Here is a 23245-nt window from a genome sequence, read left to right on the forward strand (position 1 = left end):
CAAGCTGTGAGGACAAGCAGGCTGTCACCAAGAGGCTGCACAGCCCCCTCCATGGGTAAAGAGCTCTGTAAACAGAGGGCAGCCCAGAGAGTGTCATTACTCAAGCTTGGGGACAGCCTTCCCAGGTGGGCACAGCTTGCTGGAGGTTGCCTGGTCACTCCCATCCTGGCCTTTGGGTAGCTGGCTGAGTGCGTCTGGCTCCTGGCTGTGGGGAGCCCAGGTCCCTCCACCACCACCTCTTAGCTGGGGAGGAGGACAGATGCGGAGGAAGGGCAGTGTTGGTCTCTTGTACCTAGTTTAAGTCACTGCGGCTGCCAGGCCCTGCGCAGCCTTCCCTCCAACAGGTCAGGGATGGGTGCCCGCCCCACGATGGACAGCCCTCATACCCCACATGCCACTCCTGCAGCGGCAGTAACGACCCCTAATGTGTGTCGTGCCCAGCACCCAACTGTCGCTCCTCACGGCAACACTGTGGGTCTCATACCTGGCAACCCCGTTTGCGGGGAAGGAAACACCTGTCTGTGTCGTGCTGTACCCCACATCGCTCAGATGTTATTTATCCCCCTTTTACAGGAACCGGGATCTGAGGGGCTGCGACTTGCCCACATGTATTCATGGCTGGGCCCAGGACCAAGCCTGGATTCTCGGATACCAGGCTCCACGCATGTCCCACTCTGGGCCCTGCAGTAAATCGAAGCGCTAATAAACGAGCACATTGATACATAATTAATCCCACCTTGGATCCCTCTGTTCTTTTCTCTCTGGGGAGCTCTGAGCACTTCCCAGACGTGATCTCATGCATCCTCCCGAGGCCCAGCAGAGGTGAAAGGAGGTTCTGTGCGGAGTGGGGTGGTAGAGCTGGCACAGGGGGCCGCGGGTCAAGAAAGCAGCCCCCTCACCATCCAGGCTGCCCCTGCCTCTGGTCCCCCTGGGGTTGTGCCTGCGTAGCCAGGAGGAGAGACCCTGGCATAAGGCCCACGGGGGGCAGGAATGTAGAGGCCCAGGGCTCTGTCTTCAAGGGAAGTCATCCCATTGCCGAGGCTTTTTATAGAGCTTTCCTTCCAAGAGGCCCCCGCTACTTCCTGTCTGTTCTCACACTCCTAGGAAGCTGGCAGAGAGCAGATGAGGGTCACAGGGAGGGAGGCAGAATGAGGACCTGTAGGGCATCTGTTCCCCCAGAGGCCCAGGAGGCAGCCCCGCTCTTGTCTGCATTGTCTGGAGAGGAACCCAGGCGGAGAGACTTCCTGCGGTCACTCGGTCACGGGCAAGTCATCGGCTGTGAACTTCGTTCTGGCTGACCTCACAGGCTGGTGCCCTTAAACTGCTGGGCTGTAGTGTGGCCGTTCCGGCCCGTCTCCCTCCCCGGGCGCCTCAAGGTGCTCCTGTCCATACCTCTGAGTCTTCCGAGGGATCACACTCCCGAACCAGAGATTGAAGAGCATTCAGGGGACTCAACAAGCGAGTCCTGGGGAAATTGAAAATGATCTGGTCCCTCACCTTGTTTTCGGATGGAGATGCTGAGGCTCTAAGAGAGGAAGCCAGATCCGCAGGCTGGATCTGGGCTGCGGGCCGCGAGGGTCCCATGGGGAGCCCTGGCGCTGGGAGAGGCCTTGAGCGCCCATGGAGGTGCCCCCTTCCTCCCCGCCATGTGCTTTGCAGAGCGGGGAACCGCACGTCACCCTCCCCCAGACAGGCAGGGAGAGCGGGGCTTGAGGCGCAGAGGAGCCCCTCAGGCAGCAGGCCCTGGTCATTGCTCTGCCGCTCTCTGTGTCCCCTCAGGCAAACCACCCAACACCCCCTTCCTGCCACAGTTCTCTGCAGCTGCGAAACGAAGACGCCACCTTTCTTCCCGGGTCCCGTGGCGAGGTCGTCGGCTGCCAGGGAGGCCGGGGAGCACTTGCTGCTGTGGGAGGGCAGTTCGCGATGGAGCTTGGATCCAGCAGATGGGGCCTGCGGAAGGTGTGGAGAGGGCCTGCGGCTGGAAGGCAGGAGCTCTGGGTTCTGGGCTGGGCTTTGCACGGGCTCCCTCAGCCGGGGCTCAGGCATAGCTCCTCGTCCTCCAGCAGCAGGGCCTTGGTGGGTTCCTGCCTCCTGCAGGGCCCCTGCCCTAGGAGCCGCACCCTGGTGGGGCGGGGGCGGGGGCAGGTAGTAAACAGGATGACAGACGATAAGGCCGAGAGTGCTAGATGCTGGTGAGTGCCCAGAGGAAAACTCAGGAGACACAGAAAGGTGATGGAGAGGGACAGGGATGGGCACCCCTGACATTGGGCAGGCGGGTCAGAGGAGCAAGGTTTGAGCTAGGAACTGAGTGACAGGACAGAGCCAGCCACGCAGAGATGGCAGGCGGTAGGGGGCATGTCCAGGCGAGGGGAGGCATGAGGGCCTGAACGTTGAGACAGGGCACACTTGGCTGTGTGAGGGACAGAGAGAAGGCCCGAGCGCTGGGGGGTGATCTGCGAGGGCGGCCCAGGAGCAGATGAGGGCAGGCAGGCCCACAGAGGAATCCCTGTCTTCATTTTCTAAGTGGGGAGGCTGGAAATGGTGGTGGGGGGTTGACCAGCAGACAACTGTCCTCTCTCTGAGCCTCTGTTTCCCCTCTTATGTGGGGTTGGCATCAGCTCTGCGATGTCCCCCCAGATTAGGGCCCCTCCCCGTGGTTGTATCTGTGGCCAGAGCTTGGTGGCAGGGAGAGTGAGAAGCTGAATGTTCACGGGAAGTACCTCCAGCCTCAAGCTCAACACTCCCACCCTGAGTGGTGGGAGCAGAGCCTAGTGACCCCCCTTGAGCGGGTGCGGGCCGGCCGGACACCTGGGCCTGCCGCCCACCTGAGGGCTGGACCGGGCTGAACTGGATGTCCAGGAGAGGACGTAGATGTTGGGGTGGGGCAGGCTGCCCCAGGCCTGGGTTTGAATGGCGCTCCTTCAGGGACAGAGGAAACCAGAGCACCATCCATCCTTCCCTTTCTGCAGGGAGAGAGAGGCTCCCGGAGTATGATGGCCCCTGGAGTCAGGACCATTGGTGTTTGTCCAGTTACACGGACCATCTGGCTGGGGCATCCTTGACAACACCCTCTCCCTTACTGCCCCGTCCCGTCTGTCACCACTGCCTGCTGAACCTCAGTGTGGGCCCCCACTTCTCTCCAGCCTCACGCCTGCTGTGGCCCGTGGTTGCCCGCTGTTCTCGGGATAAAGCTCAGACCCACTGGGCCCACCAGCCTTTCCACCTCAGGCCTTCTTTTTGCTTCTATCCTGTTCATCTGGTCTCTGCTCAGTCCTTCCTGGTCCTCCTATGTGGGCCTTCCTGCTGAGGGGCGTCCTCTGTGTTGCCCTCCCCTTGTGGCCTCTTTCCTCTGGCTTGTCCTCCAGACTTCAGCCCCTGCTCCCAGTTCTTAAGGCAGCCGGTCCTCACCTCCTTACTCAGGCTCTGACGGGTCGCCCCCTCGGAGCACGCATCATTGGAATTTTCCCTGGCTGTATGTGAAGATTAGCTTCAGGTCTTTACATTTTCTGGCCTGTGGGCTCTGCGAAGCCTGGCCCCACGTCAGCCCCTGGCATGTGGCAGGTACTCTGATGACTTGCTGGATGGGTGGAGAATGGCCTCATGCACGCATTTCATTATAGCTAGCTTTCACCTGTGTTCACACTACCCGGAGCTCACCCCTGGAGCTGTTCCCAGTCCTTCTTCCTCTCACATCCTCCCCTGTCCCAAGCCAGGGAGCCTGGAACCAAACCCTGGCCCTGTGGGAGAGTTGCGGGTCCGCACAGCTGCTGGGCGGGGGGCCACCTCTTGTCCTATGCTCCTGGGCCGGCCAAGCAGGGGACTTGGGGCCTGGGCCTGTCGGGTCTATCGTGGAGAAAAGGGCTCTCTCAGAAGCATGCTGGCGGCCGGAAGAACGAACGAGTGCCACGCGTTCTAATAGCACTGTCGGCCACTCTGGGAGGCTTCCAGGGTGAAGAGAAGTTGGGAAACCAGGTGGAACCTCGGTGTCACAGTGGGACCAAGGAAGGGGGGGAGGGGGCCCGGGATTGGATGGTTTGGGAGCCTTCCCCCCTGAGCTTGAGGCCAGAGGTGGGTGGTCTCGGGGCCAAGCTGGCAGCCTTGGGCACTGCATCTCCTTTGCAGGCTGGCCAGGCCTTTGTTCTCCAGGGACCCAGTGTCCTCAACGCTTGCCATAAAATGGTAGAAATGCTGGGCATAGGAGGCTCGGGGCTGGAAGCCATAGCTGTCTCCCTCAGTGTTGGGGCTTTCCCGTTCCCGGCCAGGGCCCTGCTTGGTGTCGGTGGGCTCCCAGGCTGCAAGGATGTTCTAGTCAGACAGGCTCGGTCTAACCCTGGCAGGGAGGGGGCACCCAGGAGGCCCCAGAGCCCACGATTCTAGGTCACCTCCTGCAACATCCAGAGGCAGGAGTGGTATTTATAGCAGCCAGTGGCCACCAAGAGTGGGGAAGTCAGCAGGCTCTGTGACGCAGGCCACCCCCCTTCAGGTCCCCTAGCTCTCCCTGACTCCCTCACCGCCACCCCCCACTCCAGAGCCTTTCTGGGACGAGCGGTAAAGGGCTAGGCCTGCTGCGAGAGCAGGCATTGTCACGCTGCCTCCCCAAGCCCTGGAGGAGATGAGGTGCCACTTTCTGCCTGGCAGGAGCCTCGGCCTCTGCCAGTCTGGCCGGGACCTTGTCTGTCTCCATGGTCCCAGGTGGGCATCCTGTTAGCACTCGGTGCCCGGCCCAGCTGGTCCCTCTTGGTGCTGTCAGCTCTTTGTTGAAAGCCTGCAGGATCGCGGGCCCTGGCTCCCTTGGCCCGACGCAGGCTGATCAAACAGGGCAAGGGCTTGCGGCCAACCCGGGACGGGCCCTGAGCTTCACTAGGGAGGGGCCCCTGCAGTGAGTGGGCCATCTGGAGAGGAGGAAACCCCTGGGCTTGCTCAGTTCTGGGCGGATGAGAGACATAGTCAGGAGCAGGAAATGGGCTTGTCCGATGGGCAGGGGCGGAAGGGGGGAGAGCTTTATAGCCAGTGGTTGGCAGTTTTAATCTTATTTAAAGGGCATTTCAGAGCCATAATATGCTTTTGAGGAGGGGGTTGATTTAATCAAACCCGTAACCGGGTGTGTATGAAGCTAGTGCTCCCGAGCACCTCCTCTTTGCCAGCCCCTGCGCTCAGCACTTCACAGCTTTGAACTCACTTTGTCCTCACAGCAGCCCCAGGAGGGAGGCACTGTCATCACCGTCCCGGTTTACAGAGGAGGAAGCGGTGCGTTCTGTAGTTGATTTGCCCGGGGAAGTCCTACGCTCTGAAGGTCGTAGCTCAGTGGACATCTGAGTGAGGAGAGGACACCGGCAGGTCTAGCCCTGCCCTCCATCCAGAGGAGAGGACCTTCGGAGCCCCTGTCCCTCCCTGGAAGCTTGGGCTTGGGTCCAGCTTTGTCGTGCCCAGGGAGGTGGGAGGGAGTGGTTGCGGGGGAGGGGTGTCCGAAGGGGAGCAGAGTCAGCCCCAGGCCCCAGGCAGAGCTCCCAGTGTTTCCTGTGACCCCCTTTTGCCCTCAGGGCTCCGGCCAGGCAGACTCTGTGGCCTGTGGAACTAGTTTGGGTTCCTCCCGGGAACCCCAGGGCCCTCTCCTCGTCAAAACCAGGTAGAATTCTAAAAGTCAAGGCCAGAGTGGACTTGAGAAGTCATCCTGCCCAGTGCCTCTCAAATGTTTTTAAGCACCGAGACTGTTTCGTTGTAATAAAAGGTTACAAGGAACCCCCATATGTAAAGCCGCTAACGTTGACTCTGACTGACATAGCAGGCAAGCCCCAGAAGCTCCAGCCCTGCCTGCTATGGCCACTTCCCCTTATCTGGGGGTCCCTCAGGGTTTCCAGAACCCCACTTTGAAGAGTATTGACGTCCCTTCATTGGACACAGGAGAGGAGGGCCCCATGGCGGGGGCCCGGGCCCAGGCCTGTGTGCAGTTGAAAGCCCCCCATGCTCCTTCCAGCCATGTTCGGTGGGGCAGAGGACGTTGGCTCTTGCTGTTACATACGGGAACTCTGCAGATCTCCTCCCCTGGGAAGGAGCTAGTGTTACGTTGTCACTCGATGCCTGCCTGCTTCCTTGATGCCCAGGGAATGGTAGAAGTGAAACCCAAAACCCCGGGCGGCTGGCCTGTGCCCTAGATGGCCATGCCACCCATGGAGCTGGCCCCTTCATGGATCCGGGGCCCATGCAGATTCAGGGAGGCATTTTCCCCGGTGCAGGCCAGACTCCAAGACCCAGCCCACAGCCTGAGGAGGCGCACCAGGACTGTGGCTGCCTTCACAGGGTATGCAGGGCGTGGGGTGAGGCGTCAGGCTGGGTGTGGCCCACTTCGCATTCTCATTAACAGCCTCACTGGGGGACCTCTAATGAAGTGGAAGGTGCTAATTCCTCTCCGAGATGTTGCCAGCACCCGGGACAGGGAATCTCCTCTCGGGGAAGCTCTGCGAAGCCAGACCAGGCCGTGCACTGAACTGCCTGGTAGAGGGGGCCGTGAGCGGGGCTCCCAGCAAGGAGCTTTCACATAGGCCCTGCAGGAGGCTGGAGAGGGAGGGGCAGGGGGTAGGGTGACTAGGATGCTGGGCGGGGCAGGTGGGCATGAAGAGTGGGCCTCTGCCCTGTAGGACATCCTGAGTGTGAGCAGTGCAACGTCTTGAAACTGCAGACACAGACGTAGGGAATTCTAGCCAGAGCACAAGCGTGGGCTTGGATGGAGCTCCGTGGTACAGGCTGACCCACTGGATGGTGATTCCCATCACATGGGCTCTTTACGGGTGAAAGGAGGCAGGGTCAGTGAAACCCCAGCGTGAGCAGGTGGGGCTCCCAGGAGAGGTAGGTCAGGGCATCGTGTGGGTTGGCAAGGGTGAGGTTAGGTGTGGGTCAGCCTGGTAGCCAGAGATAGAGAGCTGGGGCTTTCTGTAGGAGGATTGTCTTAGCTGGCAGAGAAATTAGCAGCCCTGCCACACGTCCGGGGGTAGGGGCTTGGTGCGGCGAGGAAAGGTCTGAGCACTCAGGAGACACGACTCACAACAGTAGTGGCAACTAGTACTTTCTACGAGCCGAGTGCTTTGTGACTTTACTCCTTGTGATTTCCTTTGAAGCAGGTACCTTCGCTGTCCCATTGTGCAGATGAGGAGTCTGAGGCTCAGAGAAGCGAAGGTCACAGACAACTAGAAGGGATGGAATCAAGATTCCTTCCAGGGCTGGAGGGGAGGCAGCCGTGGGCTCATTGGCTGGCTATCACCCTCCAGGTCCGTGCATTTGAGGTGGGGAGGGTTCCAGGGGACAGCTGGGGAAGGATGTGTTAGAGAATGTGGGAGGACCACAGGGGCGGTAGGGAAAGGACTCCCCCTGGATGGAAACAAGCCTGGGACCAAAGCCTGCCAGCCTGTCCCCCCCCACACCCCCCCAGGCAGGCAAGAGGAACTGGCCTGGGACTAGGAGACAGCCAGGCAGCACCATCAGAGGGCTGGAGAGGCCGCCTCCCCGGGCCACTGCTGGGTACCTTTGCCCCAGGCACAAGAATGAGTGTGGTTCAAGGGCCCTTTCCTAATTTCAGGAAAATAAACAGCCTGAGGAAGAATTCAGAAACAAAACCTGGCCTGGCCAGAACCTGGGGGACCCCTTTCACTGTTGGAAACAGGCCCCTTGGGCCCAGGACCGAGTGGGTTCTAGCTTTAACCTCCAGAAGGGAGGGAGCAGGGCGGGAGGGCTGTGGGGTGGGAGGAGGGCCCAGGCCTCCCTCCTCATTCCTCAGCAGCCAGTTGCCCTCCTGGAGCAACTAGCAGGAGACCAGAGGCCCCAATTGATTCCCAGGGAGCTGGCTGGTGTCAGTGACAGGGCCAGTGGCAGATGGCAAATCCTGTTTGTTGTAGAGGAGGGGAAAATAATTGGCGTCAGAAAGAGAAGCTGGAGCCTCTGTGATAAATGGAGCCCTGAGGAGGGCTCCTCAAGAACGCCTGGGAGCCCGGCCCGCAGCTTCCGGGCCGGCTCCGCCACTTCCTGAGTGACCTTGGGCAAGTTACTTAACTTCTCTGGGCCTCAATTCCCTCATCTGACACTTACCTCATAGGGTTGTTGAAAAGATAAAATTAAAGGAGGCAGTGTCTGTGAACTCCTTGCTGCAGTACCTGGCATGTACTAAGGGCTGTATAAGGTTTTAAAAAAAAATAAACAAACAGGTGTTGGGGTGCCTGGGTGACTCAGTCGGTTAAACGTCCGACTCTCGGTTTCGGCTCAGGTCCTGATCTCAGGCTCCTTGTTCAGCGAGGAGTCTGCTTCAGATCCTCTCTCTCTCTGCTCTCTGCCCCCCCCATGCTCTCTCAAATAAATAAATAAATCTTAAAAACAAACAAACAAGTGTTAAAATAATTGCTGGGGCTGTTTCTGGGCCCAGCCCAGGATGGCTAGCAGTCAAGGCCCCCGGCAGCTGGGGCTCCTCCTTTTTATTCTCTCCCCTGAACTCCGTGCCCAGCCCAGATTTCTTCTCTGCTGGAAGGGCTCTGGTCAGCAAGCAGGTGGATATGGCCTCAAAGCCTGACTTGGCCCCTCCCTCATCAGCTGATTTCACCTCCTGGAGCCTCAGTATCCCCTCAGGTGACAGGAGAACAGCCACCCCCCCCCCAGGGCTGCAGTGAGGGGCAGAGGAGGCACCTCCCTGTCAAGGCCGTCCTGGTGGGGAGGGTGGGGAGGTACTTGTTAGTCTAAGACTCTGGGCACAGAGGGCACAAGTGGCAGTGGCGTGCCCCTTCTGCTCCCCACCGCACCGGGCACGCCATGTTAGTCCCCGGGCCTGAGCGTGTGAGGGCCTGGCTCGTGCTGAAGCCCAGTCCCAGCCCCGGGCAGGCTCGGCGCTGCCTTCCGCTCGGGCACAGCTGAGGCGTGAAAAGCAACAGCTTTTGGGCCCCTAACTTGGGTAGCACACACCCGGGCCCAGGCTGCTGGCGCACGAGGCCCCCAGCCCACGCGCGCTTTCTCTCTGTTGCCTGCTTTGGCTCCTTCCCCCTTCCCGTGCCTTCCAGAGCCCAGCCTCCGTGTGGGGCCGCAGACCTGGGAAGGAGAAGGGGCATTCGGGGTGGCAGGAAAGTGTGGGTCTTAATGTCTGTGTGTGGGAATAAGGAGTCGGACGGAAGGAGGCCAAGATATTTTTTTTTCTCTCTTGCAAGTAACTCAAGGAGACTGAAATCCCAGCGCCTTGTCGTGGGATCTTTGGGCAAATGTTGCACCTCCCTGAGCCGTGGTTTCTTCGTCAGTGAAGCTGGGCTAACAGCCTGATGAGGCTGGAATGAGACCACATTCACGGCGTTGGCTCTGTGCCCTCTCCCGGTCCCACAGCCTGCTCACCTCCAGCCAGGCTCCTGGGCTCAGTCTTCCTCGTCTGCTCAATAGGCCGATACCCTCTCTCTCGCATGTGGTGGTGTGACCGTGAGTCTGCAGCTACACGGAGACCCAGAGACTTCTTTATGGCTTCCAGGGCCCTGCCTCCTCATGCTGTGAGGGGAGCCTTGAAGCCAGCTTCTGGGTTCAGAAGCGGGCATTTGGTCGAGGCCTGCTCCTCAGAAGCGGCGTGTCGCGGTTAAGACATGGGCTCTGGATTTAGACTGTGTGACCCTGGGCAAATCACTTCACCTCACCTGTAAAATACAGGCGGTAGCAGTACCTGCCTCCCAGCGTTGTTCTGAGGACTGAGTTATGTGTGCCAAGGGCTTAGACCAGGCCCAAGACGTGGTAGGTGACTGACAAACGCTAGAGGAAGCGAAATGACTGGGTCCCCACCTTACCGGTGGGCTGTCTCCCCCCCATCCAGGCCACCCTGGAACCGCCCTAAGGTTTCAGGAAATCAGAACCAGGGACTGCGGGTTGATCCCCTCCCTCTGCAGGTACTCTCGTGGATGCCACGTGAGTAAGCAGGGAGGTTAACTAGCTCTCTTACTAGCCGTGGAACCCCTGGGGGCCACCGCTCACCCTGCAGGCTGCCCGAGGCCCAGCTGCACTGCAGTCATCCCCCAGGTCAGACGCCCTTCCCCCCCGAGGCTAGACGAGCTCCAGTATCCAACACAGGAACAGTCTGAATCAGACCCAGAGAGCCTAGGCAGCAGGCGCCTGCCCCTCTCACCTTGTTTGGAGCACCTTCCCATTTCAAAGCCCTTCTAAATGGGGAATCCCATTCATTGTGGGGTAGGGAGGGAGTCCTGGGCCCTCCGCTCAGGGAACCACGGATCAAAACAGCCTGCAGAGCTCAAAGAGACTTTACAGACTACCCAGTTTCCTTTTTCACTTTGGCCACCGGGAAGCATGGAGTCTAATAATAGTTTTACACGTGGTTCCCATGAGAGCGTCTATGTCTTCTTACCCGGGTGCAACCAATTCCCCCCACCTTCTACTTTAATTGCCTTAGTTTTTGTGCTGAAGTGTGTGTGTTCTTAAATTCATACTCCATCTCTTCATTGTTTCTGGTTCCTATAAGGCACCCGCTGCCGTTTGTTGTGAAATCGAGTAATTACGAACAGAAGTACAAAACCACAAGCCTCCCCTCGGTGGCCCAGGCTCCTCATTCTCCAGAAGAGGAAACAGGTCTGGAGGGGCAGTGGCAGTCTGGCCTGGGGACTCTGCTCTCGGTCCGGGACTGGCAGCTCTAAATGAGGCTAGGCCCGGCCCCGTTGCCAGCCTCGGCAGGTTGGGGTGCTTGGAGGCGCCTGGGAAGGGGGGCTTGGGTCTGAGGTCTCCTGTCTTTTGCCAGCTGAGCTGCAGAGTAGTGGGGACCCTGCCGTGGGAGGTGGAGAGCCAGCCACGGACGACTCTGTTTGAAACCGTATAAGTGGTTGATGCCTTCTTGGGGACAGATCTCACGTGGACCAGCCAGCTTCCAAGAGGGTCACACGTCAGGAGCTCTCTCGGGGGAAGTTCAAGTGGGGCGTGCATGAGGAAGAAGGGCGGGGGCCAGCTCCGGGACTCTGGGACTGTGTGTCCAGCCCCTGGTCATGACACCGCGGGGGAAGCCGGGAGCCCCAGGTATCTTTCTGAACCTGCTTCCTTGCCCATAAAAGGTGGTGACGAGACTTTCTGAGCCCCTTCTACCTGACATTGCTGCATTAGGTGCGAGCCCTGGGTGGCAGCAGGTATGGCCTGTGTCTCCCGCTGCAGAGCTCCTGCTCCCTGGAGGGAGTCGGGGGCTCTCTGAGCCGCACGGCCTCCTTCGGGAGTAGTGCTGTTGGAGGAGCGTTGGCCGGCCATTTCCTGTGTGACAGCCGCTGTCTTCGGCGTATGGCCCATCTAACCCTGTGACAGTTCTGAGGTAGGTACTGTTCTTAGCCCATTTTAGAAATGAGGAGCTGAGGCACAGAGAGGTTAAGTAACTTGTCCAAGGTCACACAGCCAGTCAGTACAGAGCCAGCTTTCAGGCATGGTCTGTTTTTAGAGCCTGTGGACAGAGTGATCGTGTCACCCTGCATCCCTGCCGTGAGGGTGGGAGGTGATTAGCCTAGAACTTGAGGCACAGGAGGTGCTCACCTGATGGCAGGACCTGTGGTCTGGACCTGGTCGTTATCCCTTTCTTCCAGCTCAACCTCCAGCCCAACCTGGAGGCCCGCGACCACCTCGGGCCAGGTGGCAGATCTCACGGGCTGACCTGAAAGCTGGAGGTGGCCCTCGATGGGCCTCCCACAGCATGTCATCCTGTCTCTTGGGGGGCTGGGCTCAGCCTGGCTCCAGTGAGCTGGCCTTGCTCGAGGCTCCCGTCAGCTCTGGGCCATCCGGAGGATAGAACCAGCAGCCGTGCCCTCCTCCTCCCTCACCTGGGAGCTCTCGGCACCCTGCTGCCTAGCACCCACTGTGAAGGGGCTCTTCTCCCCAAAACCTGCTCCCAGGGCCACCCCCAAGGAGACCTTAGGATCAGAGGATGAGGCCCAGCCTGGGGCACTTTAACCAACCATCCCCCAAGGCCCGTGGTGAAGGCAGCTTAGCCTGTCCAAACTTATACCTGTTCGGTCCAGCCCTTTCTCACCAGCTGGAGCCAACCACGGGCGTCAGCAGGACCTGCCCAGACCCCAACACCCAGTCACAGATCACCCTGCCAACTAGTCCCCGGAGAGCCCCTCAGGAACTCGATTTTGACAGCCCCACGAATAGACCCTTGGCGTCTGCCGGGCCCGTGCAAGCCCTCAGCGACATCATCCCAGCCAATTCTCACTGCAGCCCTCTGAGGGATGCCTTTATCCCCGGGTTGCTGACAAAGAAACTAAAGCCCCAGACTGTTAAGAGAGCCAGAGGAGGGGGAAGATGGTTCTCCCTCAGTGGTCAGGGGAGGCACTGGGGTGGGACATTTCCCAAAAAGCCAAGGATATGCGGGAAGAGGAAAAGGAGCCATGTCTCTGGCCCTTGTGGCTGGAGGGGAGCTGTTGCAGCAGCTTTGGGGGATGGAGCGGTGGTTTAGGGCTCTGAGGCTGCTCAGGAGGAGAGGGGCTGGTTTGAGGTAAGATGTGTTTGGGACAATGCTGCAAGACCCCAGCCCTTAGGGACTCTGGTTGAGCTGGGGTGGGGATAGGCAGTGAGGAATTGGCAAGTTTACTATAAGATGCTGTGCCCAGGGCTGCTTTCGGATGAGAGGTCTGGGGATCCCGTAAGAGAGCAGCCTGCTTTGCCTGAGAAGAGTGGGGCTGGGGGGTGGGTGCTGTCAGGGAAGGTTTCAAAGAGGCCATGAGTTTTGGCTAGCCTGGAAAGATGAGTAGGATTTTGCCTGGAGTAAGCGTGGAAGCTTCCAGTGAGTGTTTTTAGGGAAACAACAAGTTTTGTGGGGAGTTGGGAAAGGAAGGTGGGGCAATGTGCAAAGGGGATGGAGTGCCTCCCCTTCCAGAAGGAACTAGCTGTCTGAAGGCAGGTTCTGTGCTTGTAGCTGACTGTGTATCTTTCTGGCCCAGGACTCAGAGAGGGCAAGGCACCCGCACAAGGTTGCACAGCCTGCCAGCCAGAGACTAAGACCCTTTGCCACTGCCTGAAGGGCTTGGACTTGATCCTGCAGGCATAGGGAGCTATGGAAGGCTTTTAAAGTAGGAGATAGCATGTGCATTTTTTTAAAAAGGGTTTTGTATCTTTAGAAAGAGGAACTCCCAAAATGGTTAATACTTAACTCAGGGGCCTAAATCAGCAGTAGGGAAATGGGGCTTTGTGGATGGGGGCAGAAAGACTCCCAAGGGCCACTCAAGTCAAACTATCCTCGTGCAGAGGGTCTTGGCACCCCATTCAGACCAGCCTGAGCTGGGGGCCTAGCCAGGGAATATGGGGAGCCCCCAGCAGTGCCTCTGTTCTCCCCTGCTGGAGGGGTCACCACTCCCGCCCTGGAGGTGCCACTGGTCTGGGGTAGGGAGGCGAGGCTGTGCGTACCACAAATGCAGTTGTTGGAGGGCGTTGACCCTGTGCCCCAAGGGAGGAGAGCCAGAGGAGGGGCTTTGTGGTAGCCCCAGACCAGGAAGTAGCCTCTGCCCTCCCCCTCCTGAGACATTTCCTCCAGATGAAATCACACCCAGCAGGGGAACAGGCCCCCATTGTAAAGGGCTGGGGTCTCAGAGAAAGGGTGCCTTTCAGGCCCTTAAAAATAGCAGCCCTAACACTGATGAGTCCGCATGGAATGGAGTCGCCCATCCTCTCCCAGCAGCATGGGCCCTGTCACCCCCATCCCACACACCCGTGACCTGTCGTTGACCAGCTGAAGTATCCGCTAGCCCAGGCGGGGGAGGGGCGGCTGGTCCACTGGGGTTCTCAGGCTCTGCCTCACCCGCTCAATGGGCCCGTCCCTGGCATTATCAAGCAGGTCTGGGACCTCTGCAGACGTTCTCCCCTGTGGTCCTCACCAGAACTTTAGCAGGTGGGGTCGAATGACATTTTACAGGTGAGGAAACTGAGGCACAGCTAGTAAGTCACACGGCCAGTGGGTGGTGGGGCCCAGGTTCAAAGCCAGGCAACCAGGGCACCCAGCTCCGCGCCCAGGACTCTGCCGTGGTGCTCTGGCCGCGGGGACGGGCTGGAGGGGCAGGGTGTGGTGCCCAGGCCTATACCGGGGCACCCGGGGGGTTAGCCCGAAGGAGCCCTGCCACACGATCTAGGTGGGCACTGGCACTGACCACGGCTGCTGGCCTCAGGCTGGTCGCCCCCTGAGCCTGGACAGAGGCGGCCACTGCCGTACCTCTCCGGCGTCTTGACATGTCTTGGGCTACGTCTGCAGGGCCGGGAGCCAGGCTCTCCCCACCTTCCTGCCGGAGATCAGGGAGGGCAGGGCCGTGTGCACAGGCGGGGCTGTGTGCGTTGGCAGGTGTGAGGCAGGTGGCACGTGTGAGTTGAAAGAGCGTTAGCCAGTCTAGACTCCCAGAAGTGAAGGGTAGGGATGAGAGGCGGGTGCCCCCCAAGGTGACTGGGGAGAGGGCCTTCCTCAGGGCCCACCTGAGAACAAGATGTTCTGGGCGGGACCCTCACCCTCCAGCCCCCTGGGAAGGCACTCCTCTTCAGCCACCATTGCAGGGGTCCATCGGATTAGTGCTTAGAGGGGATTGGGAGCTGCCGCACCTGCTGGGACGCCCCTCCTCCCCGCTGGCCTGACCTTCGTCATCCCATTCATGTGAGGGGGCCCCCTGAGCCCAGTATTTTTAAGGCGAGCCACCTGGAGACAGGGAGGGGCTGTAGAGAAACGGGGGCTGAAACACCAGCTGTTGGCAGCTCTGTCCTGCCCCAGCCCGGCTCCCAACCCACAGTGTCCCAGCCCCTCCCGTCCCCGGGCCATCAGCCGCTTGTCAGGAACGTACCCTGCTGGGGCCCCAGCCGCCCCCCCCCCCGCCTGGCCACCCCACCACGCGGCTCCCGTGCTCTTCATCCTTCTCCCCACTTCCCAGAATCCGCGTTCTGACTCCTCCTTGGAGAGAGTGGGATGACATCACTTCCTGAGGGGGGGAGGAGTAGGCACGACCCCGACAGGCTAGCCCGCCAGCCCGCCCGCCAGGCCGCCAGCTCGCAGGGAGCAGCCTGGCAGCGGCTGGCTGAAGTGGCTGCATCGGAGAGAGAGGGGCAGAGACGGGCCGGCCTGGACATGCCCGCTGGCCACCCGGCCACATGGCCCCTCATCCAACCTGAGGGCTGTGCCCACCGGCTGGGGGATACTCGGGCACTTGCTTCCCGAGTGATGCTGGTCTCTGAGGACACTCGCTTTCCCCGGAGCCGTCACGGGGAGAGGAGGACTTGCCGCCCGCCTCTGGACCAGGTGCCATGTAAGCCTCTGGGCCTGGGGGCAGCTGCCCACCAGCGGGGCACCCACCCCCACGGCAGGGGTTCCACTGCACAGTTCAGCACAGGGCTACCCTGGAGCCCCTCACCAGTATCTCCCGGACCAAACCCCCCACGTGGGGAGCCTCCTGGCCTGCAGCGCTCCCCTTGCTCCTGGGGCTCTAAGGCGTGGGGGCCCTGGATTCCTGGGTACTCCTCCCTGCAGCTGGCCTGCGGTTGATTTGAAATCAGCTTCAGAGAGTTTCGAACTGGGCAGCGAAGCCTGCATGGCTCAGGCTGGGCATGGGAGGTGTGGTTGCCAGGAGGATGGGACTCCCTCACTGCCCTTCCAGCAGAGGGGCTGGGAGGCCGCAGTCACGCCCCTGACCCTGGATGCCAGCTATGTTCCTCCTACCGAGAGGCATAGCTGTGGTTGGGCATTCTGTCCGAAGAGTGTGAAATCAAGTCATAGAGCATACTCCCGGGGGTCCCGCAAAGCAAGAAACTGAAGACCTCATTCAGCCCATCTTTACTGAGCACCCTGCTATGTGCTGGGCACTCTCCTGCCCCCATACTTGCTAGATCCGTGCATGCCCTTTCCCCCACCCTCCCCAAGGTCTTCAGCCTTCTACCTGTCTTGTTGGGTTTGTGCTGAGGGACAGGCCCCCGTTTGGTCTGGGAAGCCCCCACCCCACCCCCAAGGACTACACACACTGGGCCAGGTCTCCTTGAGAAAAGGCAACAGGGGAGCTGGGGGTTCCCGTCATCTCATGTCAGGGGAGGCAGGGATGAGCTCAGGTCTTTAATGGAACTGAGAAGTTACTGTTACAGTAACCCCAGGGAGAGTCGATCCCCCTGGGGGCAAGAGAGTCTTTAGGGGTAAGGCCACAGCCTGTCTCTGGCTGCTGAGGTCCTTTATAGTGGCTCTGGGGGTGGATAGGGCTGGAGGTGGGTCCTGCCCAGGCACGGATCAGCATTTCCAACGGCCTTGGGAGCACCTGGCCCATGGGGCCTGGGAGAGAGGCTTGTGCACTGGGCACACCTGGCCAGGAGCATGGTGGCCCCGGGGCCGCCGCAGCCCAGGCAGCCACAGGGTCCTCTGCTGTCTTTCAGGAGGTGAGCACCAGGCCCGCTGAGCCTCTGCAGAGCTGCCAGCCATGCCCGGGATCGTGGTGTTCCGGCGGCGCTGGTCTGTGGGCAGTGATGACCTCGTCCTGCCAGCCATCTTCCTCTTCCTCCTGCACACCACCTGGTGAGTCTTCCGGCCCTGCCACAGGCCTGGAAGGAGGCTTTCTAGCCGTCCGTCCCGACCCTGTCATGCTCCCGGCTCCTAGGAGTTGGTGTCTAACACCCACTGCTTAGGGAGATACCCACGGGGAGCCCAGAGACCCTGCCACTGGACCCAGCACCATCGCCGGGCAGGGCTGCACTGCCGTTTGTCCACGGCTGGCAGCTGGGCTCCCTGCTCTCACTTCTCTGTCCCTGGCCGCCTGTGTCCGCAGAGGCCAGGTGGACAGTGGTCCTGAGCCCGAGGCAGTGAAGCCGTCCACCCGCCGAGTCCCGGTTGGCCAGGGACCACGGAAGGTGCACAGACTGCCCCGCCCCCTCTCACTGTGCGTCTCCCCAGGTTTGTGATCCTGTCTGTGGTGCTCTTCGGCCTGGTCTACAACCCCAACGAGGCCTGCTCCCTGAACCTGGTGGACCACGGCCGCGGCTACCTGGGCATCCTGCTGAGCTGCATGATCGCCGAGATGGCCATCATCTGGCTGAGCATGCGCGGGGGCATCCTCTACACGGAGCCCCGCGAATCCATGCAGTACGTGCTCTACGTGCGCCTGGGTAAGGGCCACCCGCCGTGGGTGGGGCTGCTCCAGACCACCCCCACCTCCACCCTCCGCCTGTGCTCCGTCATTCAGCCGGCCGACAGGCGTGGAGCACGGGCGCTGGGCCAGGCCCTGACCAGGGGCCAGCCGCAAACCAGCAGACGTACTGGGCTTGCGTTCTAGACCAGGGGCGGGCAGACTGCAGCCCGAGGGCCACAGCCAGCCTGCCATCTGTTTTTGTAAATAAAGTTTTATTGGAACCCCGCCACGCTCATCCGTTGATGTGCTCACTGTCTCTGGCTGCTTGTGCACGGCTGCGGCAGAGCTGAGAAGTCGGGACAAAGAATAGACCCACAAAGTCTAAAATATTTACTCTGGCCCTAACAGGAGAAGTTTGTTGGCCCCTGTTCTAGGCCAAGCACCTCTCCTCTGCTGCTTTGAAATCCTCCCCCAAAGAGCGCCCCCCCCCTTCCCCGGAAACCCCTCAAGGGTCCGGATCAGCTCCCTGGGGGGCCTGCTTGTGTCCTCTTTCTGGGCTTGGGTTCCAGCTGCTCCTCCCCATCTTTCCTAGCGGACACTTCTCTCGTGCTTCCAGGCACTGTGCTAAGCCCTTCCCCGTGTTAGCTGAGGGAGGAGCCATTATTGGTCTCCCTTTACGGATGAGGACTCTGGGGTCCCGGGGAGGTCACATGGCTAGTGTGTGCGCGCCAGAGCTGAGATTTGAACCCAGGTCGTCTGTCTCCCAAGCCCCCACGCTCAGCTGCCATGGGTGCTGCCTCTGGAGCTGGGGCCTCTAAGGCTGCCCGGTGCCCCCACCCCCGGCTTGCACAGCAGCCGCCGCCTGCCGGGGTGCCTCCCTCCTCCTGTCCCGAGTGCTGGAGCCTCCTCCAGGGAACTAGCAGCCTCCGTGAGATGAACACTCTCTCATCTAATTCTCCGCAGTCCTGTAACGCAGACGTTGTCACCCCATTTTACAGATGAGGAAGCGGAGGCCCAGGGAGATTAGGTAACTTGCCTGAGATACGCCCAATACCAGAGTTCATGGACCTAAGTCTAAAATCCTGAAAGAACAGAGAAATGCCTTTTCATCAACCGCCTTTCCAGTCACCCACTCAGGGAGGCGTCGGGGGCCTGAGGGCACTTGACTAGAACAGGGTGGGCACATCGTAGCAGGACAGAGCAGCAGTGGGGTGACAGCCTCGCTCCCTGGGCCCTCTCTGCCGCGAGGCCCGTGCCGGGGGGCAGGGTCTGGCGCCGCTGCTGCAGAGGGGCCAGGCGGAGGCCCCGGGGCCCTTCCCGGGCAGGCAGACGGTGGGCGTCCTTCAGCGCGCTCCCTGCTCCCCTTGCAGCCATCCTGGTGATCGAGTTCATCTACGCCATCGTGGGCATCGTCTGGCTCACTCAGTACTACACCTCCTGCAACGACCTCACTGCCAAGAACGTCACCCTCGGTATGTCAGCCAGCCCCGGGGGGCAGGGGAACGGGGCAGTTTAGAGAGGATGAAGTCCAGGCACCTCCCAAGGGAAACGGTTGCTGTGAGACGCCGGGCAGGGTGGGGGCCGAGGCTGTGGGCTTCTTCCCGCGCTCAGCCGTCCACCCTCGGGGGGACCTGGCATGGAGGGGTGGGCAACAGTGGAGGGCCCCTCGGCTCCTCCCTGGAAAGCCCCCGAGCTGCCTGCTCTGTACCAAGGGTGAGCCGTGGGGTCGTGGCTCAGCACGGATGACCAGGGGGCCGGCGGCTGGAGCCAAGGGCTTCTGAGCCTTGCTCTGGGGCCCCAGAAGCAGGTGATGATAGGGAGGTGCCAGCGCCCCTTTCCTCAGAGCTGGTGAGCCAGGGAGGGCCCCCAGCACGTCCACCTCGTGCTTCCCACTGCTGCCCCGCAGGGATGGTCGTCTGCAACTGGGTCGTCATCCTCAGTGTCTGCATCACTGTCCTCTGCGTCTTCGACCCCACGGGCCGCACGTTTGTCAAGCTGAGAGCCACCAAGAGACGGCAGCGCAACCTCCGGACCTACAACCTCCGGTGAGCGGGCAGAGCGGGCCCCGTGCCTCCCCAACCCCACATCAGCTTGCGGGAGCCGTGGGCGTGGGCTACCGTCTGAGCCTCTCCCCGCCTCAGTTTCCAGGTCTGTAAAGTGGGAGTCACGACAGCTCCTGCCTCAGACTGCTGCCGTGAGATTTAAACCAAATAAGGGCAAAGCGGTTGATGCTGTGCTCACACATTTGGTACGTGCCCAGTCAATGGGGCCACCGCGACCATTGGCCCCATCTTCAGTGCTGTTAACCGCAGCGGTCATCATGGCAGGAAGCACGTCACACCCAAACCAGGCCAGGCAGCACACACACTTACTGACAGCAGCTCCACGAGGGGGCTGTTAGCATCATCCCTGTAATACAGACAGAGCTGGGACATGGAGAAGTCGTGTGACTCGCCCGAGTGACACAGCTGGGTGATGGTGGGGCTATGCTCCAGCCCAGGGGGTCTGGCTTTAGGGCCCTTGCTCCTAGCCGCTAGGCTGGGCTGCCTCTAGGATTAAGGGGGCTGGAGGAGGTTAATCAAGGTTACCCCCTCCTGGAGGGGGTAAGTTTTGCACGGTGTTTTGAAGAAACGGGAATGCTGTGCCATGGTAAAACAAAATGAGAGAGGGAATCCGGGGTCACAGTAATTCCTGTTTAGTGAAAGAAAAAGATGGGCGGGGGGGCCGGGGCTTCCGGGGCGTGGCACGGAGCTGCTACTATGGCTTAGAGGCCTTGCCATGAGCCCTTTCCCACCATCAGTCCATTCAGTCCTTTTGCCGACCCTGGTGCCCTTAAGAGACCCATTCTACGGATGAGGAGCCCAAGTTCCTGAGAGGGCAGGTCACTTTCCCCAGGTCCTGCTGATGGGGACCAGAGCTGGCACTCCATCTCCAGGGCAGGGGAGTCAGGAGCCCTCTGCCAGACAAGCGGGTTGCCCAGGCACCCAGGCCTGGTGGGAATTCTCACCCCCCCTCCTGCGCCTCTGCTTTCGGCTCCCCTCAGGCCCTCCACGTCAGCTCGGAACAGCAGCCAAAGCCACACCCGTGCCTGGGCTGGCCACTTCCCAGCCCAAAATACCAGGTCTTGGAGCCAAGGCCCCGGAGCCCGTTCTCCCTCCCGGCGTAGCAGGCCACCACCACCCGTTCCATTTTGCTCATTCTGAGCATACGCCCCCACCTGACCTGGTTTCTGGGCTTCTGGGGCCCTGGGAAAAAAATCTCCCCTCCCTGACTCTGGGTAATTGCCTTTGGGGCCCAGGGAAGCCAACGCCTTTGCAGTTGGGGGCTGTCGTTTTAATTAGAAAATTGTCCTGCGGTTTCGGGCGCTGTGGGGGTACGAGGCCTCAGAGCTCACGGGCTCTGACCTGTTGCGTCTTCTCCAGCTCTCCGCAGGGGTCGGGAGGGCAGCCTAGGCTGCGGCTTGGTTAATGTGACCGCCTCTCAGGCTGGTCTCCACTGGCCCTCCCTCAGCTCTGAAACCAACAGTTATTCTCACAAAGACATTTTCAAGCCTGCCTGCCCTTCATCCACTTCTAGGTTTGGGGATGCACACAAGCCCCCCCCACCCCCCACCCCGTGCCACACTGACAGGTTATTTTAACATCTGGAGGTCAGGAAGCTGTTTAAGTCCTGGGCCCTCTCTCCTTCCAGTGAAATCTGGTAGGGGTGAGGAGATGGGTTCTTCCCAGCACTCCTCCCTGGGAGCCTTGACCTTGGATCTTTGCAGGGGTGTCTGCACTCCCAGAGGGGTGCTCGGTCCATGAACTTGCTGTCCAGATTCAGTGTCTCTCTGCCTGTGTTCGTCTCTGCAGCCTAACTAATGCATCAGGCCAAACCTGCCAGTGGCTCCATCTGCCTCCTGGTGGGGATAAGGGGTAGTGCAGTAAAGCATACACTTCAGCATTTCTACAGCCAGAGGCCCCGCAGGAAATAACGCTTTGAATGTTTAAAAGCCCCTTAGATTAGAAAAGGTCAAAGAACGTGATGCTCTGGCTTGCCAGCATGCTGTCCCTTCACGAAGCCCCCTGGCAGGGGGATGTTGCTTTATGATGTAAGGCTGCCCAAATCCCTTCGAGCTGGTAGATTCCAGAAGCAGCAATTCCCTTGTACCCTTTGTACCCTTTCCTAACCCCTCCTCTAGCCCTGGAAAGCCCTGTGGCCTTCCCTGTCCTTGTGGCCCACTGCCTTATGGAACCAGGGCTGCAGGAAGCAGCCCTTTGCTGCAGAGGGAAGCCAAAGGGCTCGGGAAAGAGGGCCTGGCCTGTCACTTCTAATGGATACTAAGTGCCTTGCAGGCATTTGGGGCCACCCGCGCCTTCCCCTACTGACCCTCAAGCATCAGCATCTACAGGGACGGGGGGTGGGGCACATGTCACAAATGCAAACCAGCCTCTTCTTGCTTAGTCTGGAAGCTTACATATTTAATGTTGGGTCTCTTAAATTTATGCTCAAAACACACCGATTTCGGGGTGCCTGAGTGGCTCAGTCGGTTAAGCGTCTGCCTTCAGCTCAGGTCAAGGTCCTGGGATCGAGCCCCGCATCGGGCTCCCTGCTCAGCAGGGGAGTCTGCTTCTCCCTCTTCCTCTCCCTGTGCCCCTGCTCGCGTGCTCTCTCTCTCTCTCTCTCAAATAAAAATAAATAGAATCTTTAAAAATAAAACAAAAAAAACCACACTGATGTCTGGGCATCCAGCATTGGAAGGGTCTCTGTGGATAATTGGCCAGCTGCCCTGCCTTTGGGTGCAGCCTACTGGATACCCTGACTCCCCATCAGAGCAGCTAGACACACTGGGGCTGGGGGAGAGGTTGGGGGAGGGGATGGACAGGCGCCAGCCATGGAGATGAAAGCTGGGGGCCCTCATCCCCTCTAATGTAACAGATCCAAGGAGCTGGGAGATGCAGAGCCTTATGCACCCCTTAAACTTCGCCCAAATACGAAGAGTGTTGGGTTTCTGAAATCCTTTCCAAAGGGAAGCAAGTCTGTCCAATAGGTCTGCTGCAGTGAGTTGGCTAAGAGGCCCATCACCCTGCTTCAGTGTCCCAGGGCTCTTAGTTTGAGCCGTTGGACACCTGAGCCACAGAGCAGCGCCCAGTTTGAGCTCCCACCTCTAAGGCCCCCCGGGACATGCTGGTATTCAGTCTGCCAGGAGCTGGGAGCATGGCCAACCATATGGCATCTTAGGCCAGCAGGGGTCTCCCCCAGGGAGGGTCATGCTGGCTGACATGTCACCAGCTCACTGGCCACCCAGCTTTGGCCAGGCCCACGCCTGTTCTTTCCTAGACCCCCTGCTGGAGAGCCCTTTGGTGGGATCCTGGGAACAGGCCGCCCTGTTCCCATCACATCTGGGTCATGGCTCTTCTGGTCCCGTGTCCTGACCTCACACATACCAACTCTCTCCCCTTGCAGGCACCGCTTAGAGGAGGGTCAGGCCACCAGCTGGTCACGCCGGCTCAAAGTGTTCCTCTGCTGCACTCGGACCAAGGACTCCCAGTCAGTAAGTACTGGGAGGTCGCTTCCCTCTGGCTCACATCCTGCTGGCAGCCACTTAGGGGCCCTCACTCCTCGGCAGAGCCGGGTGGGGCAGGGCTGCTGGAAGGGCGCTGAGTTTTAAGCAGGAGCAAGGTGAGGACCTGTTATCCACTGACCTACTCGCTCCCTCCGGCGTGTGAAGCAGCCAATCCCTTGCTTCGTCAAGGGGACAGAAAGGTTTCAAGACCTTTCATCTACGCCCTTGGAACTTTGAGTAGTTTAGGAGAGGAGATACTAAAAAATCAGGGTGACCTGAAAGCAAAGAAAAGCAACGTGTCACCAGCTGCAAAAGCCTCTGGGAGATCTGTCGGAGCTGTCAGGTGCCGAGCCCCAGACGCTCACAGCCAGCCCTCCATACCTGGTGCTCGGAGAAGCCGCCGGAGGGGCCCGGTGCTGCCAAAGGAAGGCCGGCTCAGCAGAGGGCGGCCCCTGGGGGGGAGGTAGGGCCCTTGGGGTCCTTGAGGCAGACCACCCCCCCCCCGTGCTGGCAGGACCCTTAGAGACCATCTAGTGTTCCCCCACCCCCCCCACCCCTCATTTGCAGATCAGAGAGCTGAGGCACAGAGAGGTGGTGTGACTTGCTCAGCGTCCCACAGCTAGTTAGTGGCAGAGCCAGTGAG

The 23245-nt window shown here is 60.1% G+C and overlaps 1 protein-coding gene across 7 annotated transcripts in view; it reads left to right on the plus strand.

Annotated features, from left to right (window-relative positions):
- Window positions 1-23245, plus strand: part of DAGLA (diacylglycerol lipase alpha) — a 60056-nt gene that overhangs the window by 19861 nt on the left and 16950 nt on the right. For 3 of the 7 annotated variants that reach the window (XM_034645275.1, XM_034645281.1, XM_034645280.1), the window contains exons 2-6: window positions 16369-16507; window positions 16883-17094; window positions 18428-18529; window positions 18964-19102; window positions 22503-22590. In XM_034645275.1, the coding sequence (XP_034501166.1) occupies window positions 16413-16507; window positions 16883-17094; window positions 18428-18529; window positions 18964-19102; window positions 22503-22590 (636 nt within the window). In that variant the 5' untranslated portion in view covers window positions 16369-16412. Of the gene's footprint in view, window positions 1-10571; window positions 11306-14942; window positions 15261-16368; window positions 16508-16882; window positions 17095-18020; window positions 18085-18427; window positions 18530-18963; window positions 19103-22502; window positions 22591-23245 lie in introns of those variants that run through there. The other 4 variants (XM_034645278.1, XM_034645276.1, XM_034645279.1 and 1 more) reach the window with 4 other exon arrangements.

This window comes from Ailuropoda melanoleuca, chromosome 16 (assembly GCF_002007445.2).
Source record: "Ailuropoda melanoleuca isolate Jingjing chromosome 16, ASM200744v2, whole genome shotgun sequence".
NCBI classification, from domain to species: Eukaryota; Metazoa; Chordata; class Mammalia; order Carnivora; family Ursidae; genus Ailuropoda; species Ailuropoda melanoleuca.